General features: G+C 46.8%; 1 protein-coding gene across 9 annotated transcripts in view; it reads right to left on the minus strand.

The window, feature by feature from the left end:
* Window positions 1–20,696, minus strand: part of IL10RB (interleukin 10 receptor subunit beta) — a 49,371-nt gene that overhangs the window by 5,020 nt on the left and 23,655 nt on the right. For 6 of the 9 annotated variants that reach the window (XM_074034098.1, XM_074034100.1, XM_074034097.1 and 3 more), the window contains one exon: window positions 10,968–11,996. The exons of 1 other annotated variant lie outside the window; for it this stretch is intronic. In XM_074034098.1, the coding sequence (XP_073890199.1) occupies window positions 11,823–11,996 (174 nt within the window). In that variant the 3' untranslated portion in view covers window positions 10,968–11,822. Of the gene's footprint in view, window positions 1–10,967; window positions 11,997–15,345; window positions 17,038–20,696 lie in introns of those variants that run through there. 2 more of the 9 variants (XM_074034096.1, XM_065541405.2) reach the window with 1 other exon arrangement.

Below are 20,696 nucleotides of genomic sequence, written 5' to 3' on the forward strand. Positions count from 1 at the left end.
AGCACTTTGGGAGGCCAAGGTGGCCGGATCACTTGAGGTCAGGAGTTCGATACCAGCCTGGCCAACGTAGTGAAACTCTGTCTCTACTAAAAATACAAAAGTTAGCTAGGCATGGTGGCACACCACTATAGTCCCAGCTACTCAGGAGGATGAGGCAGGAGAATCGCTTGAACCCAGGAGGTGGAGGTTGAAGTGAACTTAGATTGTGCCACTGTATTCCAGCCTGGGCAACAGAGCAAGACTGCATCTCAAAAAAAAAAAAAAAAAAAAAAAAAAAAGAAAGTAACAGTGAAGCCCTCATCACTCACTGCAGGGGCAGAAGCAAGAGGATACCACCCTCCCTGCAACAGAGCTCCAGTCAAGAGTCAAGTAATCAGTATAGATGTGGCGGTGAAGGTCATCTCTCTGTTGAGGCTTCTGCAGTTTTATGGTCCCAGGAACCAGGGGGAGGGAGAGAGGGGGAGGGCCAGGAGTGGGAAAGAACTGAGTCAGAGTAGATAACAGTGTCTTCGTGGCTCCCTCTTCCCTACTCCCTGAGAATAAGGAGGCCTTAACTGAGGTGCCTGAAGAAGGCCTTGGGCACAGGTGCAGGGGTGGGAACACAGGTGCATGTAAGAGCATGGCCCGCAGGGGCCTGAGACCTTGACCGCAGCTCCCTCCAGGGACTGCAGTGCACGGGCAATGCCAGATCTGGTCTGGAGAGGGAGCCTCCCTGTGAGGCCCGCCTGGTACAGCCTTATAGTTGCCCAGGGTCAGTCCTGAAAAACCACCCCGGGATGCTAATTGGGAGCTGGACTCATTTCCTGTCTACAGGCCTCAGGCGACAGTATACAGTGGTGGTGTAATATCACCCACCTGAAATATCCCCCCTCGACTTTCTTCTTTCCCCTTCCAGGCACCGTCACGCTTCTCTGAGTCCAAAAGCTGTCCTTCTCAAAGGAGCTGGCTGCCTCAGTTTCTCCATACCCTCCCGTTCACTCCTCAATACCCTGAAGTCTAGACTTTATTGTCATCACTCTGCTGCAACAGGTCTTCCCAAAGTCTCTAGGTTAGGCTGGGTTCGCTGGAAACACACCCGGGCAGGAAGATTTGCATGTGGGAAATTCATCTGGAAATGCTCTTGGGGACAACACTTGTAAGGAGTGAGGAAAGTAGGACTGGGCAGAGGGAGAAGTTGGAGAAGGATGATGATTCAGAGTTGCCTGAAGTTAACGCAAGGGGGCCCCGCCTTGGGGGAATACCCAGCTTCCGTTTCTCTAGAAATGAAAGCAGTCTCCTGCCTGGCGGAGGGGGCGTGACTTACGCCTGATTGGCAGCTCCCTGGATGAGGCGCAGGTAATCGCTGAAAGTCCACCTTGAGCTCCAGCCTCTTGTTTTTAGAACAGTGCCTCACCCCTGTTGTTGTTGGACTGAGGACCCCGATTCCCTGTTCGTTGTTGGCTGGAGGCACCCTCAGGTCCTAGCCACGTGACTTCTTCAATATGGCAGCTTGCTTCATGCAAGTGTGCTGTCCAAGAAGGCAACAGAGTCTGCTGACAAGATGAGAATTACGATCCTATAGAACCTAAGACAGCATCCTGTCACCTGTGTCCCTTTCCATGGGTAGAAGCAGGTCATTGGTACTGTCCACACTCAAGAGGAAGGGATTACCCAAGGGCGTGGCTACCAGGAGGTGGGGATCATGGGTGGCTATCTTAGATGATAGATTCTGGAGCCAGACCATTTGGGTTCAAATCCTGGCTCTGTCACTTCTTACCTGTGTGATCTTAGGTAAGTGATTGAACCTCTCTGTGCCATAGTTTCTTTATCTGAAAAATGGGGCAGATAATAGTATCTGCTTAACTGGGTTGCTGTGGGAATTAAATGAAAATGTAAAAGTGCTTAGAACAAGACCTGCACATAGGAAGCAGTGAGTAAGGATGGGCTATCACTCCCACCCCATCAGTTCCATGGGGCAGGTGTGCAGTGCAGCCCTCAGGGGCAGCCCGGTAGCAGGCAGGCCCCAGGTAGAGGCCAAGAGGTGGGGAATTGCAGCTGGCTTGTGTTTCCTGTTTTTGTTGAATTATTCAACCCAATTTAAAGTGTGTCCTTGCCACGACTCCTCCTGCTCAGTGATATTACTCCCACAGCTTTAACCTTCTGGGTATATTTTTTATCACAATCCAACAGCAATAAATTTGACCTCATAAAGTATCAGCCCAATAGTCAGTGACTGTTTAATTAGGAGTTCTGATGGGCATGGAAACAAAGGCATTGTTTGGTGTCTGCTTGCTTCAAATAGGAGTGGTGAGGTGGTCAGGAGACAGAACCATGGACCTGACTCAGGGAGAAAAATCTTGTTGAGTCTCTGAGTCTCTAGTCCATAAAATAGACTTTGTTTTTTACTTCCCTTTTGCTTTTTAAGGAAGTTGATTTGCATCAGCATTTTCTGGACTAGAGAGTTCAGGAAATGGGACAGTGAGGCAGCATGAATAGTCATTCTAAGGTACGTGCCTCGCTGAGAAGAGTAAGCTACTAACTTCCCATAAAATACACCTGAATGACCCCCTGCCCATCTTCTTCCCCATTTTAGGTACTAAGAAGATATTAGAACTGGTCAGGATAAAACAATGGAGCCTTTCTGTGCTGGATTAAGTTTCCTATGGCTGCAGTAACAAATGAACACAAGCTGGATGGTTTAAAACAACAGAAATTGGCCAAGGAATGCAGCCCGGTAGGTTTCAGCCTTACTTTACTCAGCCCCTATTCAAGATGGAGTCACTCTGGTTCAAACACATTTGAGAATGGCACCAGCAGATTTGAGTGTCTGGTGGGGGCCTGTCCTCATAGGTGGCGCCTTCTCTGTGTCCTCACATGTTGGAAGAGATGGGCAGCTCCTCTTTTATGAGGTCATTAATCCCATTCACCACCTCCTAAAGAGCTCACCTCTTAATACATTAGGCGTTAGATTCCTACATACGAATTTTTGGAGGCGCACAAACATCCAGACTGTAGCATCCAGATATCCTGTACAGAACATAACTGCTTTCTTTGACCTCACATATTTGTTTTACTTTTGTTTTTCGCTTGCATATGTTTTATGGTGATTTGTTAACTTACAGCTCTCTGTTTAATCTGCATATATAATTGTCATGTATCCCAAGGCAGCCTTTTTTTTTTTTTTTTTTTTTTTTTGAGATGGAGTTTCCCTCTTGTCACCCAGGCTGGAGTGCGTGGTGCGATCTCAGCTCACTGCAACCTCCGCCTCCTGGGTTCAAACGATTCTTCTGCCTCAGCCTCCTGAGTAGCTGGGATTACAGGCACCTGCCACCACGGCCAGCTAATTTTTTGTATGTTTAGTAGAGACGGGGTATTACTATGTTGACCAGGCTGGTCTCAAACTCCTGACCTCAGGTGATCCATCTGCCTCAGCCTTCCAAAGTGCTGGGATTACAGGGGTAAGCCACCGCACCCAGCCATTATTTTTTATTATCCATTAATTAAACAGGTATTTCTTCGTACCAACTACTTAGGATTATCTATTAGGCACAAAGAAAGGGGTAGCAACTTGGAGAATTGCTTCCCAGGTGATCAGTGGTAAGCAGCCGAGAAGCTGAATGCATGGGAAGGATGCATTCCTGGGGCACGTGTCCCAGAGACACTCACAATCCCTCAGGAAAGAAATCTTCCTGTGGAAGCACAAGGTAATGAGGAGTCAGTTAGTTGGGTATTAAAAGAAAGTGACCCCTTTGAAAGCCAGATAACAGAAGGTCACACAGAAGTGCAGAGAAGCATGTCCTTTCAGTCTATCATACCTGCTCTGCTACGGCAGCTGTTCTCCACCTTGACTGCACGCTGGGATCACCTAGCTTTAAAAATTGCTGATGCAAGAATCTCTCCCCAGAGAGCTGAAATTCATTGGTCATGGTAAGGCCTGGGCACCCACATTTCTAAAGCTCTCCTGGTGGCCACAGTGTGCAGCTACAGTTGAGACCCATAGTTGCGAGAGGTAGGAACAAAGGTGCCCTGGAGGCTAAACCAGTCTGGGGCTGGGTGTGGGAGGTATGTTGGGGAGGAGCGGGAGCCCCATGAGGAAGTGAGATCTTTTCAACAAGGCGAGGCAGCCAGAAAGAGTGAGGAGGAAGGGTGGAAGGGGGTGAGGATGGCTTACACTGTCTTCTCCTCAGGGAGTCTTTCAAACCAACTGGACATATGTTTTCTGCTAGAATGTCTGATTGGTGGTCCACAGATGCTCTGCTGAAACCCCTTCTGGTCCCAGAATTCTTGGACATTTTCCCACAGGTGGAGTTCTTCCCTTAGTCACTTCCTGGTGAAGTGACTTCCTTTGTTTGGGGAAATACCTGAGGTTCATTGTCTTATGCTAAAGAAACTGAAGACACAGACACAGGAAATCAAAGACATGAACACACAAAAACTGGGTTTAAGAGTGGAAGTTTAATAGGTGAAAGAAAGAAGAGAGAGCTTCCTTGTGCAGAGGGAGGGGGTCCGAGGGGGTTTCCGGGTTTGGGGCAAGATACGGTTGGTTTTATAGACGAGCTTGAAGAGGCAGTGTTTGATTTATATAGGCCATAGGGGATTGGTTAGGCCAGCTCTTCCATTTACATAGCCCACAAAGAGGCTGACCATCCTACCCTAATCTTTTATTCTGCAGATGGGGTCTCTACCTGGCCAGCGCCATGACACCCGCACACAAGACGACAAAGAGAAGGGAGGAGGAACCTCCATATTGGATGTATCTGGCTTCCGGGTATCCCTTTTCTATTGGCACAGCTGCTGCATTCACCTATGCAAGCTTCCCGCTTGCTTATCTATGCTTGCAGCTTGATTTTTCAGGCTGATTTTTGTTAGAAATGTTTTGGGGGCTGCTTTTTTATTAAAAGAAAATTCCACCAAGAACTCTTTTACCCTTACTAACTGCCTAAATAATTTTTTTTTTAACTCCTATATCACTGGCTGCAAAATTTGCAGCTTCAGCAGATTAATTGTGTTACCCACATCCTCCCAACACAGTGGGGCTCCAGCCCAGAGACTCGAAATCCACCCTGAGTACCAGCAGGATATAGGTCACACATCTGAGATGAGCTCTTAGCACAGCCCCCATGGTTGCCTCAGGCTTTTGTTATGTGGTTTCAGAGGTTCCTGTGAAAGGTTCAAACCACAAGGACTAAATGAAAGATTATATGTTTTTATCACAAAGTCTGGCACATAGTAAGCACCTCATACATGATACCTTTGTCCATATTATGACTTACCTAAAAAGAAAAAAAAATCAAGTAAATTTAAGAAGACAACTGTTGTCTTAATTCCCTCGAACTCACATAGTTCTGTGATATGGAAAGAGAAACTCTCCTGGTGAGAAAAGTCCTCTGAGTGCCTGTTTCAGGAATGCAAATAAAAAGGAACCAAGCAGGCGCTGATTTCCCAGCGTCCTCACCAGCATCCTTGTGGTGCTGTGTGAACGCCATCAGAGATGTTCTCTGCATCTCTCCAAGTAGACCCCGCAAAGGCTGGTGAGGGACACAGGCTCAGCCCATCTCATGTATCAGCTGGTCTGGACCCTGCACACCCTAACATGGTGCTCAGCAGCTCCTGGCTGTTTGGGAACCACTGCTCAGCATGGGTAGTGTTCCCTCCTATAGATGTCACACCGTAACACCCTCCCTTTCAGACTGGAGTGGAAATGTTCCCTATCAGACAGAAAGATCCCGAAACAAGACCGCTTCTAAGGCTAAGTAGCAAAATGAAAGTGAGATTCCCAAAGGGATTTCTTTTTCTGAGACAAAGACCCATTATCAGCTCATTTTGAGAAAATGCTGTGTGTTTTGAACACATATGGGGACTGAATACATGTTCAAATGATGACTATTTGTAAGCTTTTATATATTCATTACAATTTTCCCCAACTTTTATTTTGAAAACTTTAAACCTTTAGAAAAATTTAATGCCCAGACAACCTTCATCTAGAATCACTATTAATGCTTCACCACGTTTGCTTTCTCTCTCTGTCTCTCTCTCTCCACACACACAAGTGCACTTTAACAGCTCTGACATTTAGATGTGTCTTACAGTTGATAATGAGGCATAGCTAAGTGACACTTTCCTTTTTTCCCCAGTGGTTCAAATATTAACAGTGAATCTTAAAATTGATGGCATCTTAGATTCAATAGACAACAGACCTGGAAACTGCTCAGTATAATGTCTGGCTTATTGTTAATGCTACACAAATGCCAGCTATCATTACTATATTAATATAATGGTGAATTTGTCTAATTCTTCTTATAATTTTGTCCATTTTTATCTGTTTCAAAGCTATGTTGTTAAGTGCATATACATTTACAACTGCTTCACCTTCCTGGTGAACTGAAACTTTTTTCTTTTTTTTTTTTTTGAGATGGAGTCTTGCTCTGTCACTCAGGCTGGAGTGCAATGGTGCGATCTTGGCTCACGGCAACCTCTGCCTTCCTGGTTCAAGCGATTCTTCTGCGTCAGACTGCTGAGTAGCTAGGATTACAGGCATGCACTACCACGCCCAGCTAATTTTTGTATTTTTAGTAGAGACAGGGTTTCACCATATTGGTCAGGCTGGTCTCGAACTCCTGACCTCGTGATTCGCCTGCCTTGGCCTCCCAAAGTGCTGGGATTACAGGTGTAAGCCACCGTGTCCTGCTGAAACTTTTTATGATTATATAGCAGTCCTTCTTTAGTAATGCTTTTATTTTGTATGATATTAATATAGTGAAATTAGCTTTCTTGGTTAGAATTTGCCTGGTATATCTTTTGCCCTCTTTTTACTTCAAATTTTTCTGTATCCTTATGTTTTCTTTTTTTTTTTTGTGGGTGTTTATAAAAACCTAAAGCTGTATTATTTTTTAAAAATATAGTCTGATAACTTTTATTTTGCTGGATCACTTAGTCCATTTGATTTTTGATTCATTTCTATTATGTTGCTTTATGTTTTGTATTTGTTCCTTTTTTTTTTTTGTTAAGGTTCGTTTCTCTCCTTCCTTGTCCAAGTAATCCTTTTACTGCGTAATTTTTTTTTTTTTCTTTTGAGACAGAGTCTTGCTCTGTCGCCCAGGCTGGAATGCAGAGGCGCGATCTCAGCTCACCGCAACCTCTGACTCCTGGGGTCAAGCGATTCTTGCTCTGTGTGCCTCAGCTTCACAAGTAGCTGAGACGACAGGAGTGTGCTACCACATCTGGCTAATTTTCTGTATTTGTAGTAAAAACGGGGTTTCACCGTGTTAGCAGGATGGTCTTGATCTCCTGACCTCGTGATTCGTCCACCTTGGCCTGTCAAAGTGCTGGGATTATAGGCATGAGTCACTGCGCCCGGCTTTTTTTTTTTTTTTTGAGATGGAGTCTTGCTCTGGTGCCCAGGCTGGAGTGCAGTAGCGTCATCTCGGCTCACTGCAGCCTCCATCTCCTGGTTCAAGCGATTCTCCTGCCTCAGCCTCCAGAGTAGCTGGGATTATAGGTGCCTGCCACCACGCCTGGCTAATTTTTGTATTTTTAGTAAATACGGGGTTTCACCATGTTGGCCAGGCTGGTCTCAAACTCCTGACCTCAAGTGATCTGCCCGCCTCGGTCTCCCAAAGTGCTGGGATTACAGGCATGAGTCACCGTGCCCGGCGCTGACTGGGTAATTTTATTTCACGTTTTCCTCTAGCACAGGGGTTTTCAGTGTCTACACTATTAACATTTTGGACTGGATGATTCTTTGCTGTGTGGGCCTCCCTGTGCATCGTAGGATGCTTAGCAGCTTCCCTGACCTCTATTTACTAGATGCCAGCAACACATCTCCAGCCGTGGCAGCCAGATTTGTTTTCAGACACTGCTGAATGTCCACTGGGGGACAAAACTCACCCCCCTCCCCACTGAGAAAAACTTCTTTGTTAATGAGGTTACTCTAGAAATTTTAACATACTTAAACTCATCTATGTCTCAGATTAATCAGTGTGTTTATGCTTCTCCCAAACACAACAACTTTAAAGTACTTTAGTTTTCCCTCACCTGTATTTTAGCTGTTTTAAAAACTCATTGTTTAAATTTAAAAAAAAGTATCATTGACAAATAAAACTTGTATTTATTTATCATGTACAACATGATGCTTTGAAATATGTATACATTGTGGAATGGGTAAATTGAGCTAATTAAAATATGCATTACCTCATATACTTAACATCTTTTGTGTTAAAAAACACTTAAAAGCTACTCTCTTAGTGATTTGCCAGAGAAATGTGACAGTACCTGGAGTGGGGCAAGCAAGTCAAGGGTGGGTTATTCCAGGCGGGTGATATTTCACTATGATTGTATATGACTGGGTGGGTTCTGTAGACAGGAAGCTGAGAAGTCCAGCTTCCGGTTAAAATCCTGCATGTCATTTTACAGGCCTGGCTATGAGCAACTGCAAGGCCTGGTAGTCTAACGGGGAGACTCCCTACCCACACCTGACTTGGCACAGCCGGGACACTGCAGTCCCTGGAGGGAGCTGAGGTCAAGGTTTCAGGCCCCTGACCTGCCAAGTTCTTACACACACCTGCATTCCCAGCCGTGGCTCCTTCATTCCCAGGTCTCTCTATCCAAGATCTTCTTCAGGTGCCTCTGCCATGGCTTCTTTATGCGAGGGAGAGAGTAAGGAGTGGAGAACCTTGAAAAGACATTGTTATCCCTTCTGACTCAGGGGTACTTTTCCCAAAGGTATTGTGTCAGCAAAAACCTCCAAAACAACAACTAAAAAAACCAATAATTTAAACTCGAGACCTATTATACAACATGTGGTGTGTCACTAACTATAATCTGACATGATACCCTTCAGGAAAAAAAGAGAAAAAAACGATTGTTTCATAGAGTCAATGTTTGTTTAGATTAACCAGAATATTTACCAGTTTCTTTCCTGTATTTCTTCATAATATCGCAGCATCCATCTGGGATCAATTTCCTTCTGTCTGAAATAATCCTTTAGATCTTTATCTAATAAACATGTTTTGATGTCGAATTCTCACAGTTTTGTTTCAGTCTTTATTTTATCCCTTTTCCTGACAGATTTTTTTGTTTTTTGCAAAATATACACTTCTAAGTTGACAAAGTTTGTGATGCACATGAAAGGAATCCTACCACTGTTTGCCTTCTGTTAGGGCTGATAAATCATCTGGAAGTTTGGTTGTTTTTCACCCTGCCTTTTCTGGTTTTGGTGTTCTGTATTTTCACACTGATATGATTTCTTCTTATTTGTCCAGCTTGAGAATTGTTGAGATTCCTAAATTGGTAGACTGATGTCTTTTATCAGCCATTGTCTTTTCAAATACTCGCATGCTGCTTTTGCTATATTCTCTCTCACCTCCTTCTGGGACTCTGGTTAGTAACCAACATGTGGTAGGTTATCTCACTCTACCCTTCATACGTCTTGTATCCTAACCACTCATATTTTCCATTCTTTTGTTTCTCTGTACTGTGCCCTAGATAATAACTTCTTTCTCTTTAAAAAAGTGTAACAAGGTCTTAAAATTCAACTTCAAAACTACATTTTATTTATTATTTATTTTTTTGAGATAGAGTCTCCCTCTGTCACCCAGGCTGGAGTGCAGTGGTGTGATCTTGGCTCATTGCAGTCTCCACCTCCTGGGTTCAAGTGATTCTCCTGCCTCAGCCTCCCAAGTAGCTGGAATTACAGGTGTGGACCACCATGCCTGGCTAATTTTTGTACTTTTAGTAGAGATGGGGTTTCACCATGTTGGCCAGGCTGGTCTTGAACTCCTGACATCAGGTGATCCACCTGCCTCAGCCTCTGAAAGTGCTAGGATTACAGGTGTGAGCCACTACACCTGGCCAAATTTTATTTCTATATACATGCAGCAAACATTGAAAAAAGTTTCAAAAAAGCAATCACAGATCTACCCTCCCTGTGATGGTTATTTTATGTGTCAACCTAGCTAGACTGATTGGGTAAAACATTAGTTTTGATGTCGGTGTGAAGGTATTTTTAAAGATGAGATTAACATTTAAATCCATAGATTTTTGAGTAAAGCAGATTACCCTCCATAATGTGGGTGAGTTCCACTCCTATCACTTGAAGGAAGGCCTTAAGAGAACAGAAGCCTGAGGTCCCTTGAGGAAGAGTTAATTCTGCCTCCAGACTGCTTTTGCTCAAGCTGAAACATCCACTCTTCCCTGGGTCTCTAGCCTATTAGTCTGCCCTGCAGTTTTTGAACTTGCCAGCCTCCACAGTTCCTTAAAATAAATCTCTGTGTTCATTCTATTGGTTCTGTTTCTCTGGAGAACCCTAATACCCTTCCTTTTCTTTTCTTTTTTTTCTTTTTGAGACAGGGTCTCATTCCATCACCCAGGCAGGGCCAGAGGGCAATGGGGTGAACATAGCTCACTGTAGTCTTGACCTCCTGGGCTCAAGCTATCCTCCCACCTCAGCCTCCTGAGGAGCTGGGACTGTAGACACATGCCACCGTGCCTAATGTTAAAACTTCTTATAGAGAAGGGGTCTCACCATGTTGCCTGGAATGGTCTCAACTCCTGGGCCCAAGTGATCCTCCCACTTTAGCCTCCCAAAGTGCTGGGATTACAGAAGTGAGCCATTGTACCTGGAGATTCCCTTTTTTGCTCAGTTCAAAGTCAAAATTAGTCTCAGCTGTGTCTAACCTGCTGTTAAGCCTGTCCCCTGGCTTTTCAATCTTCCACAACTATACTTTTTATTTCTAGGGTTTGTTTGTTTGTTTGTTTTTTAAATAACAGATCTGGCCCTTGACTGCAAATCTAGTTTTTGAAGCTTTAGACTGAGAGATCCCAGATGACTCAGACCTTGTACCTAGCACAGTGCCTGGTCAACAGCAGGCAGGGTCTAGGAAGTACTTGTGGAATGAGTGGACATCAAGATGGCAAACTAGAGCCTTTTTCACACTGTGTATATCTAACAATTACACACAGGTAGTATCACGTATCATGAACACATACAGTGCCACACAGAGTAACACTTTAATGGAGCACCAGCAGCATATAAAATATATATAGGTAGAAAAATAAATTCAGTCAAAGTACCCCAAAGAATCCAAAAGTCCGTGTTCTGGAAAGCATTGAGCTGACCACCCTTGAGTTGAGGTTCATTTTCAGATCAATCTATCCATAATCTGGTAGAATGTTACAACATCTCCATTCTTATTCCTCATTTAAAATTTTTAAATATTTCTGTTTCTCATATTTTTTTTTGTTTTTTTTTGAGACGGAGTCTCACTTTGTCACCCAGGCTGGAATGCATTGCCGCTATCTCGGCTCACTGCGACCTCCTCCTCCTCCCGGATTCATGCAATTCTCCTGCCTCAGGCACTTGAGTAGCTGGGATTATAGGCATGTGCCATCACGCCCAGCTAATTTTTGCATTTTTAGTAGAGACAGGCTTTCACCATGTTGGCCAGGCTGGTCTTGAACTCCTGCCCTCAGGTGATTCGCCTGCCTCAACCTCCCAAGGTGCTGGTATTACAGGCGTGAGCCACTGCGCTCAGCCCTGTTTCTCACAATTAAAACATGATCCTATTTTAGTGATATAAGGGGCTGAAAATTACACTTTCAGTGGCCAACTTTTAAAAACATCGCGAGAGCCTTTATAAGGCAGTGAGTTCCCAAATGGAATATTTTTGCCAAGCGAACCTTTAAAATGTAGCTCTTTGGTTGCTTAGGTAAGTCCAGGGTCTGGGAGTTCTAGATGTGGGGCTGGCTTAGATGGTCTTGGCCCTTTCCGCCCTGATCCCTCACTGAGGCAGATGTGAGATGGAGCACGTCACTGTGCCCAGCCGAGTGTGTTTCCTTCTCAGAGCCTAGCTCTGGGGTCCCTGCCCAGACGGGGTCCCGAGGCTGCAGCTGTCATCAGGATTCTGCTTGCTGCTCTCAGAGTCTTCTGCAATGACACTTAGCTTGTCAAAAACATCATTCTCATCCGAGAATGGAAAGGAGAAAAACAGAAGTGTGTTATGATGAGGATGGCCCAAAAACTGTGGAGGGAAAGAGGACAGTTAATGATCAATTTTCTCCATTTCTTTTTCTAGGTTCACAAATATTTTTTCACAGAACTCCTGGCTGGAAAATTTATTTTATTTATTTATTTTTTAAATGTTTATTTCATTTTTTTTGAGATGGAGTCTTGCTCTGTCACCCAGGCTGGAGTGCAGTGGCACGATCTCAGCTCACTGCAACCTCAGCCTCCCAGGTTCAAGCAATTCTCCTGCCTCAGCCTCCCAAGTAGCTGAGATTACAGGCATGTGCTACCACACCCGGCTGAGTTTTGTATTTTTAGTATAGATGGGATTTCACCATGTTGGCCAGGCTGGTCTTGAACTCCTGACCTCAGGCAATGCACCTGCCTTGGCCTCCCAAAGTGCTGGGATTACAGGTGTGAGCCACTGCACCCAGCCTGTTTTATTTTATTTTTTGAGACAGGGTCGTGCTGGGTCGCCCAGGCTGGAGTGCAGTGGTGCGATCACGGCTCACTGCAGCCTTGACCTTCTTGGCTCAAGTGATTTTCCCACCTAAGACTTCTGAGTAGCTGGGATTACAGGCATGTGCCACCATGCCCAGCTAATTCTTTTTTTTTTTTTTTGTAGAGATTAGAGATGAGGTCTCACCAAGTTGCCCAGGCTGGTCTTCAACTCCTGGGCTCAAGTGATCCTTCCATCTCAGCGTCCCAAAGTGCTGGGATTACAGGTATGAGCCACCATGTCTGGCCAAAAATGCTATTTTATTTAAATTAATTAATTATTATTTTTTTAATGTGAGACAGATTCGCATTCTGTCGCCCAGGCTGGAGTGCAGTGGTGTGATCTTGACTCACTGCAACCTCTGCCTCTCAGGTTCAAGCGATTCTTGTGCCTCATCCTCCCGGGTAGCTGGGACTATAGGTGTGCACTACCATGCCCGGCCATTTTTTGTATTTTCAGTAGAGACAAGGTTTCATCATGTTGACCAGGCTGGTCTCAAATTCCTGACCTCAGGTGATCCGCCCACCTTGGCCTCCCAAAGTGCTGGGATTACAGGTGTGAGCCACTGTACCCCCCTAAAAAGGCTATTTTAAAAAGTGATGGGCAAGGCGCAGTGGCTCACATTTGTAATCCCAGCACTTTGGGAGACCGAGGTGGGCGGATCACCTGAGGTCAGGAGTTTGAGACCAGCCTGGCCAACCAACATGGTGAAAACCCATCTCCACTGAAAATACAAAAAAAAAAAAAAAAAAAAAAAAAAAAATTAGCTGGGCGTGGTGGTGAGTGCCTGTAATCCTAGCTACTCAGGAGGCTGAGGCAGGAGAATCCCTTGAATCTGGGAAGTGGAGGTTGCAGTGAGCTAAGATTGTGCCACTGTACTCCAACCTGGGCAACAAAGCAAGACTCCTAAAAAAAAAAAAAAAAAAGAAAGTGACAACAGTATGATGGTTCCTCAAAAAATAAAAGTAGAATTACCATCTGATCTAGTAACTCCACTCTTAGGTATTTACTCTGAAGAACTGAAAACAGGGTGTTGAAGAGAGATTTGTACATCCTGTTCACAGAGGCATTTTCATAATAGCTGAAAGGCTAGAAGCAGCCCAAGTGTCCACCCACCAATGGATGGAGGAGTGAGTGTGGTCTATACACACAGCAGAATGTCATTCAGCCTTACACAGAATAGTTCTGACACCTGCTAAACAGGGATGAACTTTAAAGACATTATGCCAAGTGAAGGGCCCGGTGTGGTGGCGGGCACCTGTAATCCCAGCTATTTGGGAGGCTGAGGCAGGAGAATTGCTTGAACCCTGGAGGCGGAGGTTGCAGTGAGCTGAGATTGTGCCACTGCACTCCAGGCTGGGTGACAGAAAGACACTTCATCTCGGGAAAAAAGAAAGAAAGAAAGAAAGACATTATGCCAAGTGAAGTCGGCCAGACATGAAAAGACAAATACTGTATAATTCCACTTATATGAGGGACCTAGACTAGTCAATTTCGTTAAGGCACACAGAGTGGTGGTGGCTGCCGGGGCCTTGGGTGGGGAGAAGAAGGAGTTACTGTTTAATGGGTAGAGAGCTTTGGTTTTGAAAGATGAAAAAAGTCTGGAGATGGATGGTGGTGATGGCTACACAGACAGATGAATGTGCTTAATGCCACTGAATTGTACTCTTAAAGAGGATTAAGGTGATACATTTTATGTTATGTCTATTCTGCCACGATTAAAAACATACGTTGACGATAAATACGCAACTCATTTGCTAAGTGATCACATGTCACCTTCTAATAGTTCCTCTTTTCAACCAGGAGGGAATATTTTTATTCTGATCATGATGTGGTGAGGCTGTCACACCTCTAGGAAGCAGGCATGTCACAGGCCCTGGATAAATGTGTCTTGGAATAACAAACAGAATCTCCCATGTGTCCTCTGGCTGAGTTAGGGGCCCTCTGGTGCTCCCCAGCATCCCACAGGCCCCTGGATTTCAGCACTACCGACCACCTGAACTATGGCTAGTTTGAGTCGATATGTTGCTGTAAGTGGAAATTATATACCAGATTTCAAAGACTGTATGAAAAATAGGATGTAAAATATCTCAATCATTTTTAAAAATATTGACCACTTATTGAAATGATGCTATTTTAGATATACTGGCTTATATAAAATATATTATTAATGTTAATTTCACCTGTTTCTTTTGACTTTTTTTTTTTTGAAATGGAGTCTTGCTCTGTCGCCCAGGCTGGAGTGCAGTGGTGTGATCTCGGCTCACTGCAACCTCCGACTCCTGGATTCAAGCGATTCTCCTGCCTCAGCCTCCCCGGTAACTGGGATTATAGGTGCCCATGACCATGCCTGGCTAATTTTTATATTTTAGTAGAGAAGGGGGTTTCACCATGTTGGCCAGGCTAGTCTCGAACTCCTGACCTCAAGTAATCTACCACCTCAGCCTCCCAAAGTGCTGGGATTACAGGCATAAGTCACGGCATCTGGCCTCTTTTGATTTATTATTTATTATTATTATCTTTTTTTCTACAGGTGGGGATACTCACTGCTATACAAACGAGGATTTTTTTTTTTTTTTTGAGATGGAGTCTCGCTTTGTCGCCCAGGTTGGAGTGCAGTGGCACAGTTTTGGCTCACTGAAACCTTTTCCTCCCGGGTTCCAGAGATTCTCCTGCCTCAGCCTCCTGAGTAGCTGGGACTACAGGTGTCTGCCACCATGCCCAGCTAATTTTTGTATTTTTAGTAGAGGTGGGGTTTCACCATGTTGGCCAGGCTGGTCTTGAACTCCTGATCTCAGGTGATCCACCTGTCTCAGCCTTCCAAAGTGCCAGGGTTACAGGTGTGAGCCACTGTGCCTGGCCAATCTTTTTTTTTTTTTTTTTTTTTTGAGACGGAGTCTCGCTCTGTCGTCCAGGCTGGTGTGCAGTGCTGTGATCTCGGCTCACTGCAAGCTCCACCTCCGGGTTCACGCCATTCTCCTGCCTCAGCCTCCCGAGTAGCTGGGACTACAGGCACCCACCACCTCACCTGGCTAATTTTTTGTATTTTTAGGAGAGACGGGGTTTCCCAGTGTTAGCCAGGATGGTCTCAATCTCCTGACTTCATGATCCCCCTGCTTCGGCCTCCCAGAGTGCTGGGATTACAGGCGTGAGCCACTGTGCCCAGCCCAATCTTTGGACTTTTAAAAAATGTGGTTACTAGCAAATCTAAAATACACATGGCTTGCAATATGTTCTATCAGACAGAGCTGCCTTCTCACTTTTAATGGACACCAATTCTTCTCAGTTTGTGTCACCTGTAACCAGGGCTCCTAAAGGGCAGGGACCACAGTCTGATAATCTTTGTTTCTCCAGTGCTTTGAACAATGAAGACGCCCCTATATGTTTCCTGAAATCTCTGCTGGTTTCCCACTCTCCATTCTTCATCTTCCTAGGTTCACCAGTGCTCTTAATCTTCATCATTAGATGGAGAACCTTCTCTAAAGCTTTGCATCTTGAACCCCTCCCCTCCAGATGGAACCCCTCTTAGTGTCATTTCTACACTCAGCCTTCTGATATGACTTAACGGAACCTGAGGGTGGCTGCACTACCTCCTGGCGTGGACCTGTTGGGATTTTCCCTTGTGGGTTTTGAGCAGCTGATGGAGGGTGGTGGGGTGCTCCTCTGTTGGGCCAAGAAGGAGGCTGGAGGGAAGGGGAACCCCTCTAAACTTCGGATCCAGTGGACTAATGAGAATGGGCTGGAAGCTACTCTGGATTTTCCTGGGATAATGGGGACAGGAGAGATCAAAGGAAGGTGTATTGAATCTCAAGGAAGCAGTATCAGCTGAGTCTCCTGGTTGGACACACACACACACACCCCCACACACACATACACACTGGTGGCTGGCTCAATAGATGAGTGTAGGATGAACCTCCCTAGTGCTTTTTTAAGTCAAAGTCTCCATCCCCAGCAAATCTCCCTAAACTCTAAATGATCCTTTGGGTCCTGGTTAATAGATTCGATGCTTTATTAATCAAGCTGGAGAAAGTCGTGATGTGATGTGAGGACCCTGAACTGCTCCGTAGTTGCCGAACCCCTCTCCAGCACCCTCCACTCCCTTCTCTGATTTCTCAGCTCTTACAGGGGCTGGCTCCACGGTCAAGTCTGCAAAGTCTTCTAGCCTTGGAGGTGAGAGCTCATGCCAGCAGGTCCCTTTACAGTTCGTTCTGTCTGTTCTTTCCTATCTGACCAGTTTCTTTGATGGTGAAGCCAGAAGCAAAAATAGCAGGTGAATAATTTTGTTTCCTCTTGGTTCTCAGTTAACACAAAACCTCTGACCCAAACAAAGGGCCCACCCTCATTCTTTGTTCTTCCTGCTGCAGCTGTGGCTTCTCAACAGCTCGTAGAGGATTCTTAGTTCATTGTGGTGCTTAGTTCATTGTGGTACTTTTTTTTTTTTTTTTGAGATCGAGTCTTGCTCTGTCGCCCAGGCTGGAGTGCAGTGGCGTGATCTCTGCTCACTGCAACCTCGGCCTCCCAGGTTCAAGCGATTCTTGTGCCTCAGCCTCCTGAGTAGCTGGAATTACAGGCGTGGCTAATTTTTGTATTTTTGGTAGAGACAGCGTTTCACCATGTTGGCCAGGCTGGTCTCGAACTTCAGACCTCAAGTGATCTGCCAGCCTCAGACTCCCAAAATGCTGGGATTATAGGTGTGAGCCACCATACCCGGCCTGGCACTCTTTGTAGGGGGTTCTAGTCGCTCTGAAACACTTGCCTATGGTCCTGTGCCCCACTTCTCATTGAGGGTAGATGCAGTGCTCTGTTGCCCAGATCCCTTTTGTGGTGGAGGTGCTTGTTCCCCAAGCCTCCAGGAATACTGGAGGCTGAAATGGCTCATAACTGAGTCCCTTTCTAGGCTGTGCCCTTCCCAGAAGGCAGTTGCCTCGGCCAAGGCTCTGTGCCCTTCCCAGAGGCAGCCTGCATCAGCTGACTGGTGGTGCGGGGACAAGGGCCTGATATTAGCTATCACAACAATACATTAATAGGACCAGACATGCAGGAAGTGGCAAGGCATTGGTGAGGCACACACACTGCAGAGGGTGAGAAACTCACCCTGTAGAGATTCAGGGACCTGCCACATCCGTGAAATTTGAGGGGACCCTTGCAGTGGGGCGTGCCAGCACATCCTCTTTAAAGGATCAATTATTGTGTCTCGCCCCTCCCACCACTAGGAAGGAAGCATTGTGCTGTGGAGGCCTCAGGGCTCTGGAGGCAGCACGTTCCACGCCCAGGAATACTGACTGCTCCAATATGTTTGTCACACGACACAGGAGGCTGTCGGCGCTGAGGGGCCCAGGGCAGGAAAGGGCCCTGCAGAAGGTATGGGCCGTGGAGCCTGCAGCCCTATGCACACCTCAGGACTGGTGCATTATCCCCAGGGACAGCCTGCGAATCCAACCCGGGGAACGTGTGACTTGGCACATCCTTGAAGTGTCTGGGGTGGGAAAAGATGCTGGGTGGAGTTTCTGGCAAATTCCAAGAGGAAAATCACAACATAGATACGAGAGTTCTGGGGTCAGGCGGGGCCATCTGTAGCAGATAATTATACCCTGTTTGAAAAAGCAGCTCTTGGGACGCTATGGGGACCTGACAGAGACAGAGCTTCTGACCAGGGACGTGAGGTGATCGTGCTGCCCAGAAGCGACCATCATGAGGCCTGAGACCCAGCAGGCCCTGAGATGGGGTCAGAGGGTGCATGTCGGCAACATGCAGGTGGCTGGGACTCCTGTGCCCTCTATCCCTGTTGCACAGTGGCTGTGTCTGCTCACATGATGACTGCAAAGGGGGATGGGTACTTATGCCCAGCTGAAGAAGGAGGAAAGGCCGGCGTGGTTTCATGGCAAGGTTAGCATGGTACGTGGGCACACACTGAAAGTGGCCCGCTACTGCACTTCAGCCCCAACCAGGGAGAAAGCCTCCCCACGGGCCGAGCTTTGGGCCGTAGGTCTGGTCATCCCCTTTACGTGGAAAGAAAAGCAGCCCAAGATCAGGCCAGCTGTGGGATCCCACGCAGGGGTTAGTGATGAGGCTGGTGGTCAGGGGCTCTGGGGAAGGAAGTCTGGAAAGTTAGGGACAAGGACGTCTGGGAAGAAGGATGGACCTGAGGGAGTAGCTGGAGCGTGGTGATTTCTGCGTCCCACATTAACTCCCACTGAGAGCATGTGTCATAGACAGCAGATGGCCAGGGAGACATGATGACACAGCCAGTGGATGTCAGCCAGCCTCTGCCACTGGTCACCTGTACGTGGCACAGGGCTCATGAACACAGCAGCCGTGGTGGCAGGGATGGAGGCTGCGCGTGGGCCTGAGAGAAGGGGCTCCCACTCCCATGGCTGGGTGGCCACCACTGCTGCAGAATGTCCAACCTGACTGCGACAGATATCAATGCTGAGCCCCGATATGAAGGCATCCCCCGAGGAGACCAACCAGCCAGCTGGTAGCAAGCTGATGACACCGACTCTCTCGCACCACTCTGGAAGGGGCAGTGGTGCATCCTGGCTGGAGCTGACCTTTAGTTTAGGAGTGATTTGCTGTTCATGTCCTGCAGGGCCTGTCAGGACCACTATGGTCTCACAGGTGTTTGCTCTCCTGGTAGAGGATCCTTTTAGGGGTTGAATTCTATTCCCACAAAATTCATATGCCCTGGGCCAGGTGCGGCGGCTCACGCCTGTAATCCCAGCACTTTGGGAGGCCAGGGCCGGCAGATCACTTGAGATCAGGACTTTGAGACCAGCCTGGCCAATATGGTGAAACCCTGTCTCTACTGAAAACACAAAAATTCACTGGGTGTGGTGGTGGGTGCCTGTAATCCCAGCTACTTGGGAGGCTGAGGCAGGAGAATCACTTGAACCCAGGAGGCGGAGATTGCAGTGAGCCGAAATCATGCCACTCCATTCCAGCCTGGGTGACAGAGTGAGACTCTGTCTCCAAAAAAAAAAGAAAAGAAGTTCGTATGTCCGAATCCCTCTACCTCAGAATGTGACTGTATTTGGAGATAGGGTTGCTGCAGAGGGGATCAGTTAAGTTAGAATGAGGCTACAGTGTCGTAGGGTGAGCCTCCCCCGTGACTGGTGTCTGTGTAAAGAGGGGGCAATGTGGACACAGACACTCACATAGGGAGAAGGATGTGTGAAGATCAAGGCGGAGACTGGGTGGTGCCTCCAGAAGCCAAGGAACGCCAAAGATTGCCAGCAACCCTGAGAGGTTAGGGGAGAGGCCTGGGACAGATCCTCCCTCATAGCCTCCGAGGAACCCACCCTAGTGATACCTTGACTTTGGACATCTGGCCTCGAGAACTGTGAAAGAATCAATTCCCATTGTTTAACTGCGCAACAAGTGCTACTTTGCTACAGCAGCCCTGACAAACTAATAGAGAGGCCGTATCACATGGTGCCAGACCAATGGGCCCACTGACAGTGAAGGCGGGACCCCCCGGTCATATCACACCCTGCACCACCCAGCAGCTGCCAGCCTGGAAGAAGAACGGAGCGGCCTGTTGAAAGGGCAGGGGAGGCGCCAGCTTCGAGGTGACACCTGCTGAGAGCGGGGCCTTGTCCTCCAGCACCTGGCACGCACCCAGGACCGACAATCATCACGTGATGCTGTGCCCCCAGCAGGTGGAATGCCCGGGTCCGGAAGCAAGCAGGGGCTAGGAGTGGCCCTGTTCACCCTCATGCCCAGTGACCTACTGGGGAAACCGCTGCTCCCTGACCTCGCGGTTTGAGGCTCTGCGGGTCTAGGGCAGGACCAGCAAATGAAGGCCCATGAGGCAGATCTGGCCTATCACTTGTGTTTTCATACGGCTTGAGGATTTTTCAACGATTACATTTAAGTGGTTATATAAGTGAATCTATAACTTTGATTTTTATTTCTTGCCAACAGAACCTAAAATATATATATAAATTTTTAAAAATTTTAAATTTTGAGACAGAGTCTTGCTCTGTTGCTCAGGGTGGAGTGCAGTGGTGTCAGGGTTCACTGCAACTTTCACCTCCTGAGTTCAAGCGATTCTCCTGCCTCAGTCCCCCGAGTAGCTGGGATTATAGGCATGCACCACCATGCTTGGCTAATTTTTGTATTTTTGTTTTTGTTTTTTTTTGAGACGGAGTCTCGCTCTGTCGCCCAGGCTGGAGTGCAGTGGTGCAATCTCAGCTCACTGCCAGCTCTGCCTCCCTG

The sequence above is a fragment of the Macaca fascicularis genome, chromosome 3 (genome assembly GCF_037993035.2).
Source record: "Macaca fascicularis isolate 582-1 chromosome 3, T2T-MFA8v1.1".
Taxonomy (NCBI): domain Eukaryota; kingdom Metazoa; phylum Chordata; class Mammalia; order Primates; family Cercopithecidae; genus Macaca; species Macaca fascicularis.